Below are 15,512 nucleotides of genomic sequence, written 5' to 3'. Positions count from 1 at the left end.
TGACATCACAGAGGAGGACCTGGAGGAGGCGGGCGTTCTAGATCCCGCCCACAAAAGGATTCTGCTGGAGAGCCTGAGACAGCAGAAGTGAGCTGAACCGCTCTGAACCGGTCCGAACCGATCCATACAGGGCCATGCTGGCCCAAACCCAGCTGACCCTAGTGGAGACGTGCTAATCCATGCCAGACTTTGCCTTGTGAGAGAAATTGCACTCCCTCCATTATACTTTATGTTGACAAACTGATTTATCAAAAGTCCTTTTTTTATTTTTATGTATTGTGCTGTGTGTAAGTATCTATGTTATTATAACTGTGGCTGTTTTGTGAGCCAGCTTTATTTAAACAGTACAAACATTTCAGTCCTTTGTTAAGCATCACAACGTGGTCCTCTACCCTTCTACCCCCCTAACAGACCCCTGTCCCAACACCCCCCTAACAGACCCCTGTCCCAACACCCCCCTAACAGACCCCTGTCCCAACACCCCCCTAACAGACCCCTGTCCAACACCCCCCTAACAGACCCCTGTCCAACACCCCCCTAACAGACCCCTGTCCCAACACCCCCCTAACAGACCCCTGTCCCAACACCCCCCTAACAGACCCCTGTCCCAACACCCCCCTAACAGACCCCTGTCCCAACACCCCCCTAACAGACCCCTGTCCCAACACCCCCCTAACAGACCCCTGTCCCAACACCCCCCTAACAGACCCCTGTCCCAACACCCCCCTAACAGACCACTGTCCCAACACCCCCCTAACAGACCCCTGTCCAACACCCCCCTAACAGACCCCTGTCCAACACCCCCCTAACAGACCCCTGTCCAACACCCCCCTAACAGACCCCTGTCCAACACCCCCCTAACAGACCCCTGTCCAACACCCCCCTAACAGACCCCTGTCCAACACCCCCCTAACAGACCCCTGTCCAACACCCCCCTAACAGACCCCTGTCCAACACCCCCTTAACAGACCCCTGTCCAACACCCCCCTAACAGACCCCTGTCCAACACCCCCCTAACAGACCCCTATCCCAACACCCCCATAACAGGCCCCTATCCCAACACCCCCCTAACAGGCCCCTATCCCAACACTCCGCGCCCCCTTAACAGACCCCTATCCCAACACCCCCCGCCCCCCTAACAGGCCCCTATCCCAACACTCCGCGCCCCCCTAACAGACCCCTATCCCAACACCCCCCGCCCCCCTATCAGACCCCTATCCCAACACCCCCCGCCCCCCTAACAGACCCCTATCCCAACACCCCCCGCCCCCCTAACAGACCCCTATCCCAACACTCCGCGCCCCCCTAACAGACCCCTATCCCAACACTCCGCGCCCCCCTAACAGACCCCTATCCCAACACTCTGCGCCCCCCTAACAGACCCCTATCCCAACACTCTGCGCCCCCCTAACAGACCCCTATCCCAACACTCTGCGCCCCCCTAACAGACCCCTATCCCAACACTCTGCGCCCCCCTAACAGACCCCTATCCCAACACTCTGCGCCCCCCTAGCAGACCCCTATCCCAACACTCTGCGCCCCCCTAACAGACCCCTATCCCAACACTCTGCGCCCCCCTAACAGACCCCTATCCCAACACTCTGCGCCCCCCTAACAGACCCCTATCCCAACACCCCCCACCCCCCTAACAGACCCCTATCCCAACACCCCCCACCCCCCTAACAGACCCCTATCCCAACACTCCGCGCCCCCCTAACAGACCCCTATCCCAACACTCTGCGCCCCCCTAACAGACCCCTATCCCAACACTCTGCGCCCCCCTAACAGGCCCCTATCCCAACACCCCCCACCCCCCTAACAGACCCCTATCCCAACACTCTGCGCCCCCCTAACAGACCCCTATCCCAACACTCTGCGCCCCCCTAACAGACCCCTATCCCAACACTCTGCGCCCCCCTAACAGACCCCTATCCCAACACTCTGCGCCCCCCTAACAGACCCCTATCCCAACACTCTGCGCCCCCCTAACAGACCCCTATCCCAACACTCTGCGCCCCCCTAACAGACCCCTATCCCAACACTCTGCGCCCCCCTAACAGACCCCTATCCCAACACTCTGCGCCCCCCTAACAGACCCCTATCCCAACACTCTGCGCCCCCCTAACAGACCCCTATCCCAACACTCTGCGCCCCCCTAACAGACCCCTATCCCAACACTCTGCGCCCCTTCCCTCGCCCTCAGAAACCATTTGGCTCCTGGGATGGAGTAGACATTCAGTGGCATCGTCAGGCTGCAACTGAGAGTAGTGACTTTTTCTGGAGTGACATCACTAGCCTCAGCCAGGAAAACACCTTGTGAGAACTGAGTTTATCATTATTGTTGTTTTTCATGAATAGGATTATCAGCAGGATTATGTGTTCATTGGTTCAGTGGTTTTTAGTGTGGATGTTTCATGTTTTATGTTTCATGTTTTATGTTTTATTATTTTTGTATTTGTTCTTTTATTTTTTATTTTGAAGTACTTTTTTTTCAGCTTTAATTTTGCAGATAGATTTGAGCTTTCATCAGTGCAGTGTAGTGTGCACGTTTTATGTCAGAGATGAAGGGAAGGAACCACACCAGCACTAAGGCCTTCCTCTATCAGTGTGACCGAACCTCTTCTCAATGCATGATGTTGTTGTTTTGTTGAGCTGTGCTGGGGTCCAAGGCCCCCTTCCTTCAGTAGCACAAACTACTGTACCCATCATGCAGTTGTCCATGTACTAATTAGTGTCTTATTGATGCTGCGCTAGAGGGAAGTCCAGCCTACACACAGTGGGTCCCCAGGATCCTGACTGAGACACACTGGCAGACACCACAGGCTGCTGGTTGTTCACGTCACCACATGGTGGTGCTGTTGTCCTGGCAACCTCAGTAGGAACACAGGATAAAAACTGAAGACACACCAAGTCGTATAAAGGACTGTTTTTAACATTATACTTTAACGTTCATTATTATTTTATATAAATGTTGACGTTCTTTGACTGTTGTAAAAAATGAGGAACGAGTGGAAACAGGAGAAACGTGATATCATTGACTGTTTATCTGATGATGTCACAAGTTGTTTAACCTTCAGCATAAAGTAGCCCCTCCCGTTCCATCTCCTCTACCCCCTCTCTCCCAGTCCTTCTCCTCTACCCCCTCTCTCCCAGTCCTTCTCCTCTACCCCCTCTCTCCCAGTCCTTCTCCTCTACCCCCTCTCTCCCAGTCCTTCTCCTCTACCCCCTGTCTCCCAGTCCTTCTCCTCTACCCCCTCTCTCCCAATCCTTCTCCTCTACCCCCTCTCTCCCAGTCCTTCTCCTCTACCCCCTCTCTCCCAGTCCTTCTCCTCTACCCCCTCTCTCCCAGTCCTTCTCCTCTACCCCCTCTCTCCCGTTCCATCTCCTCTACCCCATCTCTCCCAATCCTTCTCCTCTACCCCCTCTCTCCCGTTCCATGCCCTCTACCCCCTCTCTCCCAGTCTTTCTCCTCTACCCCCTCTCTCCCGTTCCATCTCCTCTACCCCCTGTCTCCCAGTCCTTCTCCTCTACCCCCTCTCTCCCAGTCCTTCTCCTCTACCCCCTCTCTCCCAGTCCTTCTCCTCTACCCCCTCTCTCCCAGTCCTTCTCCTCTACCCCCTGTCTCCCAGTCCTTCTCCTCTACCCCCTCTCTCCCAATCCTTCTCCTCTACCCCCTCTCTCCCAGTCCTTCTCCTCTACCCCCTCTCTCCCAGTCCTTCTCCTCTACCCCCTCTCTCCCGTTCCATCTCCTCTACCCCCTGTCTCCCAGTCCTTCTCCTCTACCCCCTCTCTCCCAATCCTTCTCCTCTACCCCCTCTCTCCCGTTCCATGCCCTCTACCCCCTCTCTCCCAGTCCTTCTCCTCTACCCCTTTCTCCCAGTCCTTCTCCTCTACCCCTCTCTCCCAGTCCATCTCCTCTACCCACTCTCTCCCATTCCTTCTCCTTTATCCCCTCTCTCCCATTCCTTCCTCTCTACCCCCTCTCCCATTCTCTAGTGCCTTATCCTCAGGGTTGGGGAGTAACAGATTACATGTAACTGTAATCCATTACAAGCAAAAATATTGGAATCAGATTACAGATACTTTTGAAAAACTAGAAGATTACTTCGAGGATTACTTTTAAATTCAGAAAGGATGTTTGCGAAAAAAATATCGTTGACACTTCTCTGTTTTCTCAATGACATTCAAATCAGCATTGAAAAAGGCGCAAATGTATTAAGTTTGTTCCACCTGAGCGAGTCTGACCACAACTCAGAGACCACTATGATAACACATCAAATAGGTTTGATGTATCGCGGGAAAAGAGCAGGAAAGGGCTATTCTAGGCTACAGTCCAAGCTATGTCTTCCAATGGTGCGACTGCTGTCGGCATTCAAAGATTATCCAACTTGAATGAACGCTTGGAGGTAAGGATGACAGCAGTGGTGTAGTCTACGGTGATACGGATATCACTTATTATTGATATCTATATAGAGCACCGATGTGAATCACACTGCTGCTCTCTCATTGTGGCTGTTGTAGATGGCTGTTCACAAATCTAAATGTGTATTTCAACCCAATAATGGTTGAATTCAAGAAGTTTAAACTGCCTATCAATCATTGTTTTTTAAACCAGTGGACAGCCAGTGAAAAATGCGCTCTTGCAACAGCTGCATAGTGTGGATCCCAGCCTACGGAATACAAGTGGTGCTTTTATTTCGCAATATAATTAAAGTTGATAAAAATAAAAATAAATCCATAGGCCTACTGGACACATGCTCAAACTCGCTCACTTTTGATAGACTTAAAGGGTCAATCTGTAGATGGTACATCCATTTTTGAACTTATACATTATATATACCTGTATATATCCATTGATTCTTGAAGAATATAACTTATAAATGCCTCATGAGCTTAGTTCAACTGTCACACTCCATCAGAACCCAAAATAGAAGCTTGTTTTTCTCCAATGTTTGTAAACTTTGTAAATGTAATCAAACACTGTATAGCCTCATAACATACTGTAGTTAAAACTATAATTCTGATATCATGGATGGTCAGTCCTTACATCCACAGCTCTGTCTATTAATCGGAGAGTGGTTACATTTCTCCAGGCCCATCCCTCTGCTTTTTACCAAAACAGAGGCGGGGTGTCCATTTTGTTATTGTTACATCTGTGGAGTTGCCCTTTAAACAGCTGCATATTATCAAGATATCAAAGTGTCGCCAACTAAAAGGTAAACAATAGGCCTATAGCAAATGCAGCATATGGCATAAATTTTTTACATGTAAATAGCACTTTTCAGTAGTGCTCAAAGCACGCCATTCCATGAGCAAAGCATTTATATTTCAATTAGAATCAATGAGCCCAATCAGTCCTCAACGACAACATCATAAACAACACAGTAGGGCTGGCTAATAAGTCCTTAGTTATGGGGTTATACTCAGGTAAAACAGTTTGGCTGATCTATACTTCTATATTTCCAAGTCCTATTCTTGAAGGTCAAGGGGTATATCATTTATTAGAATGACTGGAATTCTGATAGACTTTGGTTTTTAATGTAAAGATATAATTGAATCGTATTATTATATGTCGTAGAAAGCGATGGGTTAGAAGAAGCCTACATAACCAACCCATAAAGCAAAATGTAACATCCATATATGACCAGCTATGTAAACTTTAACATTGATTTATCCTGCAATAGATGTTGTTCAATTGGTAACATACATTTTTTTTGTCTTCTTCTTATGCCTCTTAAGGGGAAAGTCATCAAAGATAAATTGAATGTAATCAGATTACGTTTCTGATTTACAATTTTGGACCGGTAACTAGTAACTGTAACAAATTACATTTAGAAAGTAACTTACCCAACCCTGCTTATCCTACAGGGCCTTCTCCTGTCTCTCCTCTACCCCCCTCTCCCATTCCATCTCCTATACCCTAGTCCCATTCCCTAGGGCCTTCTCCTGTCTCTCCTCTACCCCCCTCTCCCATTCCATCTCCTATACCCTAGTCCCATTCCCTAGGGCCTTCTCCTGTTTCTCCTCTACCCCGCTCTCCCATTCCATCTCCTATACCCTAGTCCCATTCCCTAGGGCCTTCTCCTGTCTCTCCTCTACCCCGCTCTCCCATTCCATCTCCTATACCCTAGTCCCATTCCCTAGGGCCTTCTCCTGTCTCTCCTCTACCCCGCTCTCCCATTCCATCTCCTATACCCTAGTCCCATTCCCTAGGGCCTTCTCCTGTCTCTCCTCTACCCCGCTCTCCCATTCCATCTCCTATACCCTAGTCCCATTCCCTAGGGCCTTCTCCTGTCTCTCCTCTACCCCCCTCTCCCATTCCATCTCCTATACCCTAGTCCCATTCCCTAGGGCCTTCTCCTGTCTCTCCTCTACCCCGCTCTCCCATTCCATCTCCTATACCCTAGTCCCATTCCCTAGGGCCTTCTCCTGTCTCTCCTCTACCCCGCTCTCCCATTCCATCTCCTATACCCTAGTCCCATTCCCTAGGGCCTTCTCCTGTCTCTCCTCTACCCCGCTCTCCCATTCCATCTCCTATACCCTAGTCCCATTCCCTAGGGCCTTCTCCTGTCTCTCCTCTACCCCGCTCTCCCATTCCATCTCCTATACCCTAGTCCCATTCCCTAGGGCCTTCTCCTGTCTCTCCTCTACCCCCCTCTCCCATTCCATCTCCTATACCCTAATCCCATTCCCTAGGGCCTTCTCCTGTCTCTCCTCTACCCCGCTCTCCCATTCCATCTCCTATACCCTAGTCCCATTCCCTAGGGCCTTCTCCTGTCTCTCCTCTACCCCGCTCTCCCATTCCATCTCCTATACCCTAGTTCCATTCCCTAGGGCCTTATCTTATCTCTCCTCTACCCCCCTCTCCCATTCCATCTCCTATACCCTAATCCCATTCCCTAGGGGCTTCTCCTACAGTGCCTTCTATACCCCCCTCCCATTTTTATTTAACCAGGAAAAGCCTATTGAGACCCAGAGTCTCTTTTTCAAGGGAGACCTGGCCAAGAAGGCAGCAACAATCAATACATTACAGAATTAAAACATACAACAATACAATACAACAACATGATCCAGTCTAAAAAAAACATTTACACTCCTCCGTAACCGAGTCTCCCATCAATATTTTAAATGAATTCAGTGGCACTAACATCAGTAGTGGAAAAAGTACCCAATTGTCATACTTGAGTAAAAGTAAAGATACCTTAATAGAAAATGGCTCCAGCAGTCTAAAGTGGCACAGCGGTCTAAGGCACTGCATCTCAGTGCTAAAGGCGTCACTACAGACCCTGGTTCGATTCCAGGCTGTATCACAACCGGCCGTGATTGGGAGTCCCATAGTGCGGCGCACAATTGGCCCAGTGTCGTCTGGATTAGGGTTTGGCCTGGGGAGGGTTAGGCCGGGGTAGGGTTGGGCCGGGGTAGATTTGGCCGGGGGAGGGTTAGGCCGGGGTAGGGTTTGGCCGGGCTAGGGTTGGGCCGGGGGAGGGTTTGGGCCGGGGGAGGGTTTGGCCGGGGTAGGGTTAGGCCGGGGTAGGGTTGGGCCGGGGTAGGGTTAGGCCGGGGTAGGGTTGGGCCGGGGTAGAATTTGGCCGGGGGAGGGTTTGGCCGGGGTAGGCCGTCATTGTAAATAAGAATTTGTTCTTAACTGACTTGCCTAGTTAAATGAAGGTTAAATAAAAAGAAAATGACTCAAGTAAAAGTGAAAGTCACACAGTAAAATACTACTTGAGTAAAAGTCTAAAAGTATTTGCTTTTAAATATACTTAATTATCAAAAGTAAATAGAATTTCAAAAAATATACTTAAGTTTTAAAAGTACAATGAGAAATTATTTAAAATTGCTTATATTAACCAAACTGCAAAAAAAAATGTTTGTGTTAATTTACAGAAAGCCAGGGGCGCACTCCAACACTCAGACATAATTTGCAAACGAAGCATTTGTGTTTAGTGAGTCCGCTAGATTAGAGACCGTAGGGATGACCCGGGATGTTGTCTTGATAAATGTGTGAATTGGACCATTTTCCTGTCCTGCTAAGCATTCAAAATGTAACTAGTACTTTTGGGTGTCAGGGAAAACGTATGGAGTAAAATCTACATTTTATTTAGGAATGTAGTGAAGTACAAAGTTTTCAAAAATATAAATAGTAAAGTATAGATACCCAAAGAAACTACTTAAGTAGTACTTTAAAATATTTTTACTTAAGTACTTTACACCACTGACTAACATATCTAGATGAAGCATGGATTGTAGGCTATTCCATGCCTATGGTGCACAAGACAAGAAGGCAGTCTTGCCTAATACTGTAAATGTCCTGGGGACTTTAAGTAGCAACCACCTAACAGACCAGGTATGGTAACTGCTGGTGATAAAGGAGACCAGACTACAGAGGAAAAGAGGGAGTTTACCCAAAAGGGCTTTGTAGATGAACACATGCAAATGTAGCTTTCTGCACCAATAAAGTAAGGTCTAACCTATCATTTGGTACAAGGTGCAATGGTGGGTGAGTGAGTGACTTGGCATTCCCTAGGGCATTATCCTACAGTGCTTTCTCCTATACCCCTTCCCATTCCCTAGGGCATTATCCTACAGTGCTTTCTCCTATACCCCTTCTCATTCCCTAGGGCATTATCCTACAGTGCTTTCTCCTATACCCCTTCTCATTCCCTAGGGCATTATCCTGCTGTGCTTTCTCCTATACCCCATTCCCTAGGGCATTATCCTACAGTGCTTTCTCCTATACCCCTTCCCATTCCCTAGGGCATTATCCTACAGTGCTTTCTCCTATACCCCATTCCCTAGGGCATTATCCTACAGTGCTTTCTCCTATACCCCTTCCCATTCCCTAGGGCATTATCCTACAGTGCTTTCTCCTATACCCCCTTCCTTAGTGCATTATCCTATAGTGCTTTCTCCTATACCCCTTCCCATTCCCTAGTGCATTATCCTACAGTGCTTTCTCCTATATCCCATTCCCTAGAGCATTATCCTACAGTGCTTTCTCCTATACCCCATCCCATTCCCTAGAGCATTATCCTACAGTGCTTTCTCCTATACCCCATCCCATTCCCTAGGGCATTATCCTACAGTGCTTTCTCCTATACCCCTTCCCATTCTCTAGGGCATTATCCTACAGTGCTTTCTCCTATACTCTATACAATCTGTAAAGATTGTCAATGTTTCGAGCTCCAGTCTTTTTCTGGATGTAACCGTGTAACCATTGATTTCTTGTTAAGCTAATATTTAACCCATATTTAACCGTCAACGCTGTTTTTCTCTTGGCAGTATAGCTGACTACATTTGAAGGTTTTATGTGTTTCTGATGGAAAAACCTACGAGAGGACAAGGAAGAACAATGTGATTAAAATAGACAGGAAGGAGAAATTGCCTTTATTGTTTACCATAACACACATCATACACTATCATACAGCACGTTATTATAACAGAAGGACTAAACTAACTGAAGTTCTCAGTGGTGATGTAATAATGACTTGTCAATGGTGATGACATCTTGTTCTGTTGTCTCTCCTCCAGCTGACTATGAGGACTGGTTTCACCATCACTGACTTCTGAAGCTTCGGTTTTGACACTGGGATAGGGTATATTTTTACACTTTCCCTCATTGGTGCTGAGAATAGCTGGCCACTGTGACTCCCTTTTCTGTGTGTGTGAGAGAGAGTGAGACCAAGAGAGAGATTATTTGAAAAGAAGAGGAAGAAATGTGAGTGCAGGGAAGAGTGATATGATCCCTTAGCATCCCCCCAATGCTCAGAGCCAGGGACACAAAACCACATCCAGGGACACAAAACCACATCTTGTTAGTTTGAGCAATGCTTTTAGATTTATTTGACAGAATATTACAGTAGTGCTATAACCCTTCACACAGTTGCTATAAGCCTTCCCTTTGCCCTTATGTAGACAGGATGGACCGATGAGCTGAGACATGCTCTGTAATGAACAACGCCTCAAAGCAATGTAGGAAAAACACTAGACTAGGACTCATATTTATATTACTATTTACAAATCATGTTCAATTACAACATTTTGATATCTGTCTATTTCAAAAGACACTGCTTTTGGTCACAAAAACGTGTTTATATTGTTATTCCATTATTTTCTCATCAATAAATAACTGTTCTCCAGTATAGTTGTCTTGAGTGCCGTCTCTTTAGTAACATAGGGAGAGAGGGAGACGGGGACACAGGGAGTAGTGTCACAGACCATTAGAGTGACGTGTTTTATGCAATAATAACGGTCAACCACTGGTCCACTAGTGTTCAAGCTCAGGTCAGAGGAAGTACAACAATGCTGACCTGAATCCCAAAACATCTTAAACCTCTGCCCCCACCTTCCCCCAGTCAGTCAGCCAGCCTGTCAGCCAGTCAGTCAGGGAGGGAGCGTCGCTATGTGAAGAGTAAAGGAATACGTATATGTGAGATGTTTGAGCTGGTAGTCCAGGGAAACGGGGACCGGGGTGGCGGGGGGGTTGTCTGACAGTAGGTGTCAGGGTACACTGGCGTGGGGTGTAGTGAGGATGTGAGCGGGGGTCTGGTCTGGCCTTCAGGGGGATAATTGGATTTGGGGGTCCCCTCTCCAGTACAGAGGGATTTGGGGGTCCCCTCTCTGCCAGGGATATAAAGGAAGTTGTGCTTGCTGGTAACAGTTTGGGTTTTGTCCCCTGAGTCTCCCCAGGGAGACTGACTGTTTACCTTCACCCTGCCATGTTCACATACTAATCAGGGGGTACAGAGGCTAGGAGCTAGTGTTACTAAGTGCACCACAATGTCTGCGAAGGCCTTTCTTACTGTGTATAGTGTGTGTGTTGGGGAGTATGTGTAGCTTTGTTGGAGTGAGAACATACAGAACAACTGACACACACACATACACACACATACATAAACATAAACACACACACACTCCCCGTACGAGATGCATGTTATACACACTTCAACACAAACACTCACACATTCACAAACTACAACTGCCACATGGAGTGTTCGGGTGGTAATAAATGAAAGGGGGTAGTCCCGCTCCGGGGGGCAGTAGATAGAGGGGGAAGGAGAATATAGATATACAGTAGTTATACTAGAGATCTCTGCTCCTTGTCTCTAGTACAGGTTAGTCTGTATAGATATACAGTAGTTATACTAGAGATCTCTGCTCCTTGTCTCTAGTACAGGTTAGTCTGTATAGATATACAGTAGTTATACTAGAGATCTCTGCTCCTTGTCTCTAGTACAGGTTAGTCTTGAGAGCATTGGGTTTCCGGTGGAAGGAGGAGAGCACGCCAGCGAAAGGCCCTGTCATACTGTCTGCCGGCTGCCACGCCTTCAGCAGCTCTGTAGCCTGGGCTGCGGGTTGGGCCATTCCTGGGTGGGCGGGGCCTAGGCTGGGCCAGCCAGGGGGTTTGAGCCCCTGCAGAACGGGGGAGCTGGAGGTGTTAGCGTAACCACTGTTAGCAGGGGCGGGGCTGGGGCTGAGGCTGGCGGGGCTACCCATGTTCCCATTGGCTGAGCCGGGCAGCGAGGCGGTGCTGTCAGGGGTGGGACTGCAGGTGGACTCTTTTGATTCGTCGTCATCCGAGGAAGATCTGGGCTCGCCCTTTTTACCCCCGGTACAGCCATTGTTCCCTCCTGGGCCCCCGGTCCCGTTACCAGATTTAGAGTTGGCCGCACGCTCCACCTTACGGAACTTAGCCCGCCGGTTCTGGAACCATACCTGACGCAGACAGACGATATAGTTTAGTCTCATTGAAAAGTCTAAACAGACAACCAGAGGAAAACGGCAAAAAAAGAACTACACATAGAAATACATACTATCTCTAGAATAAAACTCACATGAAGAATGCATAGATTACAATTTGGTAGATTGCAATACTTTTGACAGTAATTGGTTGCATCTAAAAAACAAAAAATACATGATGGTGTAGACCCATACATTTATGATTAAAAAAAATATCTATTGTGAATTCATTCTATTGTGAATTCGTGTTTTTCATCAGACCACTGGACTCACCTGTACCCGCGCCTCAGTAAGGTCGATCTTGAGTGCAAGCTCCTCGCGCGTGTAGATGTCGGGATAGTGGGTCTCTGCGAACACGCGCTCCAGCTCCTTCAGCTGTGAGCTCGTGAAGGTGGTCCTTATGCGCCGCTGTTTCCGCTTCTCGTTCAAACCGGAAGGGTCCGAGAAGAACTTATATGGAACTGCGGAGTCAACCAATCACAATAAAACCAATTCATTATTTGAATGAAGTATGGTATCAGAACAAAATGGATGTGTTGTAAATCCTAAACTCTGTTTTATTTTAGGCGTTTTTCGATTGACTATGTTATGGAGTTGATTTTGTCTGATCTGGTAGGTTATAGACTATAGCTTGACGATTTTTACCCCTGGAGAATAAGTTTTTAATGGACTTGATCAATTCAACTAAGGGTATTTAGCCTACAAGTAGGATAGGTGAATATCGTGGTTCCCATGTTGATATCATTTATTATTCTGAATTAGTTTTATTGATGTTTCTCTTTTGCTTTAGTCTATGGCAATGGTAGGGCAATAGTCCAAAAGTAAAAAAATATCTGATTATATTTATGCAATTACCTAGTTGTAATTATATCATGAACTAACCTAAATCATTTGTAATTGGATCAAATTTGCCTAAGCTAAACATGGAATAACAGAATGTGATAGGCTATCAACAAGGGCATCAAATAATATGTTGTGATAGACTAACCACCAACCAGTTTCATTCAAATTGATTTTAAAAGTATCATTGGAGCTGCAGTAAAATATATATTTTTTTAAATATTAGCTCATCCAAAAAGTGTGTGGTAATTCGCTTGGTCTGGATATAAGCAGTGAAATAATCACGTTTTAGGCGCAGCAGCAGGTGTACGCTTTTCGAGTAAGGTGGCATAGCCTGCACTATTCAACCATTTGTTGACAACAAGGACGTTTTTATTAGTTGTACGACTATTAGTAGTTGCAAAACAACTTATTTATGCTGTTAATGTACGTTTTGGTTTATGATTATTATTGAATTGTTATTATTATAAGACAGTAGTTGGCGTATTATTATTGTTACTAAGTAGGCTATTGTTTGTTTGTTTCGGTTAGGTTTTTTTTGGACACTTGAAAACGAGATGGTGCATCTCAAGAGATTTCATCCTGCAAAATGTTTAATAAATAAATACATGTGCATGTTCAACCATAATGACATAAATCATAAAAATGGAAATGTATGGCAATGTAGCAAAAAACAAACATTTGAATTGCGCAGTCGAATCATGACCACATAACGAAATATACAATTATGGATAAAATAAATGTTATTGACTAAACAAATGACAAATTTGATTAGTTGATAATACAGATATATTTGCCCTCTAACGAATTTTACACTGATTGAATTACCCCATGCCAACGAACAAGAAACGAGAGGTTAGATTTGAGCGACCCTCAAAATTAAGAGGTATGAGAATATGAAACAGAATATTTATCATTTCGATTGATTTGGTTTTCAGTAATCAAATCAAATGTCTTACCTTCTTCGATTTAGCCTAGTTGGCATAATCAAATAAAAAAATGACATTTTACGCACGTATTTCAAATAAAAACCAGACGCTTGAAGTATAGTCAACATCCCCAGACATTTGCAGCTGGAGATGAAACACTGTAGTGAGAAACTGCTGCCTGATTTCCCGCCCATGCCCTCTGCGCGCTCTTACCTGTGGAATAGGGTGTGGGCTGGTGCTCGCGCAGGGACCCCAGTGTGCAGTTCGCGGTGCTGAGGGGCGCGCAGCCCGGGTTGGCACCGAACCCGGTACGGATCGGGTTGTACTGGAACGAGCTGGCCTGGCTACAGGAGCTGAAGTCCGCGTAGGCCGATGCCTCCATGGCCGCCATGCACGAGTCATATGAGTTCAGGTAGGAGTAATCCATTTTATACATGGAGACGCGAGAACGACAACTCTGGGAGAGCGCTTGATGAAATGTACTTCTCAGGATTCGAGAGGAATTAAAACGTTGAAGCTGGAAAAACACCACAGAATGAGTTCAGTTTTTCTAATTTCTCCAAGGACCAGCTTTAGGTCCCCGAGTTAGCAGCCCCTCTCTCCAATTTGGTTTTCTTGTTTTCAGTCAAAGCAGGATATTCTTTGACTATATATTTATTTCTTCACGTGTTTCTCTCTTCCTTGACAGCAATATTCCTGAAATCTCTTTCTTTCTTTTCTCTCTCAGTATCAGTAGCTTCCTCTACCATCCACATCAGCTTCTCTCTCGCTCCCTGCCTGACCACCTCGCTTTGCGCTCCGTATGACAGCGCACCGGCCAGCTCGCGCAGTGTTTATAATAAACTTGGCAGTCCGCGAGACAATAGCGAGGCGGTGGTCTCTTTCCATGACAATGTCTCGAGAGTCTATTGGGGGGCATCGCGCACGGCCAGCCCCCTCCCACTACTCATGCATTACTAATGCGCGCGAAGTTAACCCCCTCAGCCAGACGTCTTTATGCAAGAGAAACTCCTGATATGATTCTGATTTCTGGAATTAAATATTTTATTTGATGTTGTTCGAAATGTCGCCTTTCTCTCAGCGTAAGAGTGATAGCCTACGTATGGGGCTTATGTGTCACCTCAGAGTGTCTGACTATAGAACCAAACTAAACGCGTTTCAATCTGTGTCTCCCATGGAAAGCTTTCATAAACGCATTGACTCCCCATAAATTGGTTTAAAGTTATTGTTCAGTGGCATCCAACGTGATATGAAACACACTGGCGCGCGCCTCTTGGGCCACAAGCGTATAATGCCAACGGTGGTTATAGCACAATGTCAGCGTCTCCTCACAATCCGGGCTGAAATGGAAGTGAGCACTAAATCGATTAAACTTTATTAAATACATGAATTATCAGATGCATACATAACCACGATTATCCTCTCTGCTATCTCTAGGTTTGTAATTCAACAGTTTGTGAAATTAAGAGGTTTTTCGTTAGAGGAAAATAGCCTATATATATCATACAAACCCTTGGAGCTTGTGTTGCTAAATTAACCGTTTTACACGCGTGCAAAATTGATTATGGGTGTGTGGCCACTGGCCCTGTTTGTGTGTGTGTGTAATAATATAATACGGTTTTATTTGTAAAAGAGCGGCTCTCGATAGACACAGAGGGCTCTTCTCGTATTATCACCGCTTGACCAGTGGCCTGTCTAATGCCATTACAACACACCGCCCTGCCATGTTTATATCCCGTTGAATTGCATCTTGTTGTGTCAGGACTGGGGTTTCTCCGCGCACAATAAGTCTCCAACAACATCAATAACGTCGGTAAATTTCTAGAAAATGTATGTTGTCTGAACGCACGGCACACAGTGGAGCCAGCCAGGGCGCGAGGTCAAGCCCGGTTCCCATGCAGGGAGTTGTCTTGCGTTAGAAGGACGGGGAGCACCGGGAGAGAATGGTCGTTCATATTTATCAATTATACATTATAAACTGTGTGGTTTTATTTCTGATTGGCT

The 15,512-nt window shown here is 46.5% G+C and overlaps 2 protein-coding genes across 2 annotated transcripts in view; one reads left to right on the top strand and one right to left on the bottom strand.

Annotated features, from left to right (window-relative positions):
* inppl1a (inositol polyphosphate phosphatase-like 1a) overlaps positions 1-663 on the top strand; it is a 71,071-nt gene extending 70,408 nt beyond the window's left edge. The window contains exon 27 of the mRNA XM_071357816.1: positions 1-663. Within this exon, the coding sequence (XP_071213917.1) occupies positions 1-91 (91 nt within the window). The 3' untranslated portion in view covers positions 92-663.
* Positions 664-9,358: 8,695 nt separating this feature from the next.
* On the bottom strand, positions 9,359-14,683 carry LOC139548249 (paired mesoderm homeobox protein 2A-like). Its single transcript, XM_071357797.1, has 3 exons — positions 13,722-14,683; positions 12,013-12,200; positions 9,359-11,715 (listed from the first exon to the last, which is right to left on the bottom strand). The coding sequence occupies exons 1-3, from the start codon at positions 13,942-13,944 to the stop codon at positions 11,230-11,232; spliced, it is 897 nt and encodes a 298-aa protein (XP_071213898.1). The 5' UTR covers positions 13,945-14,683; the 3' UTR covers positions 9,359-11,229.
* Positions 14,684-15,512: the final 829 nt, after the last annotated feature.

This window comes from Salvelinus alpinus, chromosome 21 (assembly GCF_045679555.1).
Source record: "Salvelinus alpinus chromosome 21, SLU_Salpinus.1, whole genome shotgun sequence".
Lineage (NCBI taxonomy): Eukaryota > Metazoa > Chordata > Actinopteri > Salmoniformes > Salmonidae > Salvelinus > Salvelinus alpinus.
Note: the sequence above shows the minus strand (reverse complement) of the source record. Positions and strands in the feature narration are given on the sequence as shown.

Excerpts from the sequence above, each read along its gene's own strand:
- LOC139548249 (XM_071357797.1), bottom strand. The coding sequence starts at position 13,944 with ATGTATAAAATGGATTACTCCTACCTGAACTCATATGACTCGTGCATG. Across the intron at positions 12,201-13,721 it reads GCCCACACCCTATTCCACAG|TTCCATATAAGTTCTTCTCG; the intron begins GTAAGAGCGCGC and ends TTGACTCCGCAG. Across the intron at positions 11,716-12,012 it reads TTACTGAGGCGCGGGTACAG|GTATGGTTCCAGAACCGGCG; the intron begins GTGAGTCCAGTG and ends TGTCTGCGTCAG.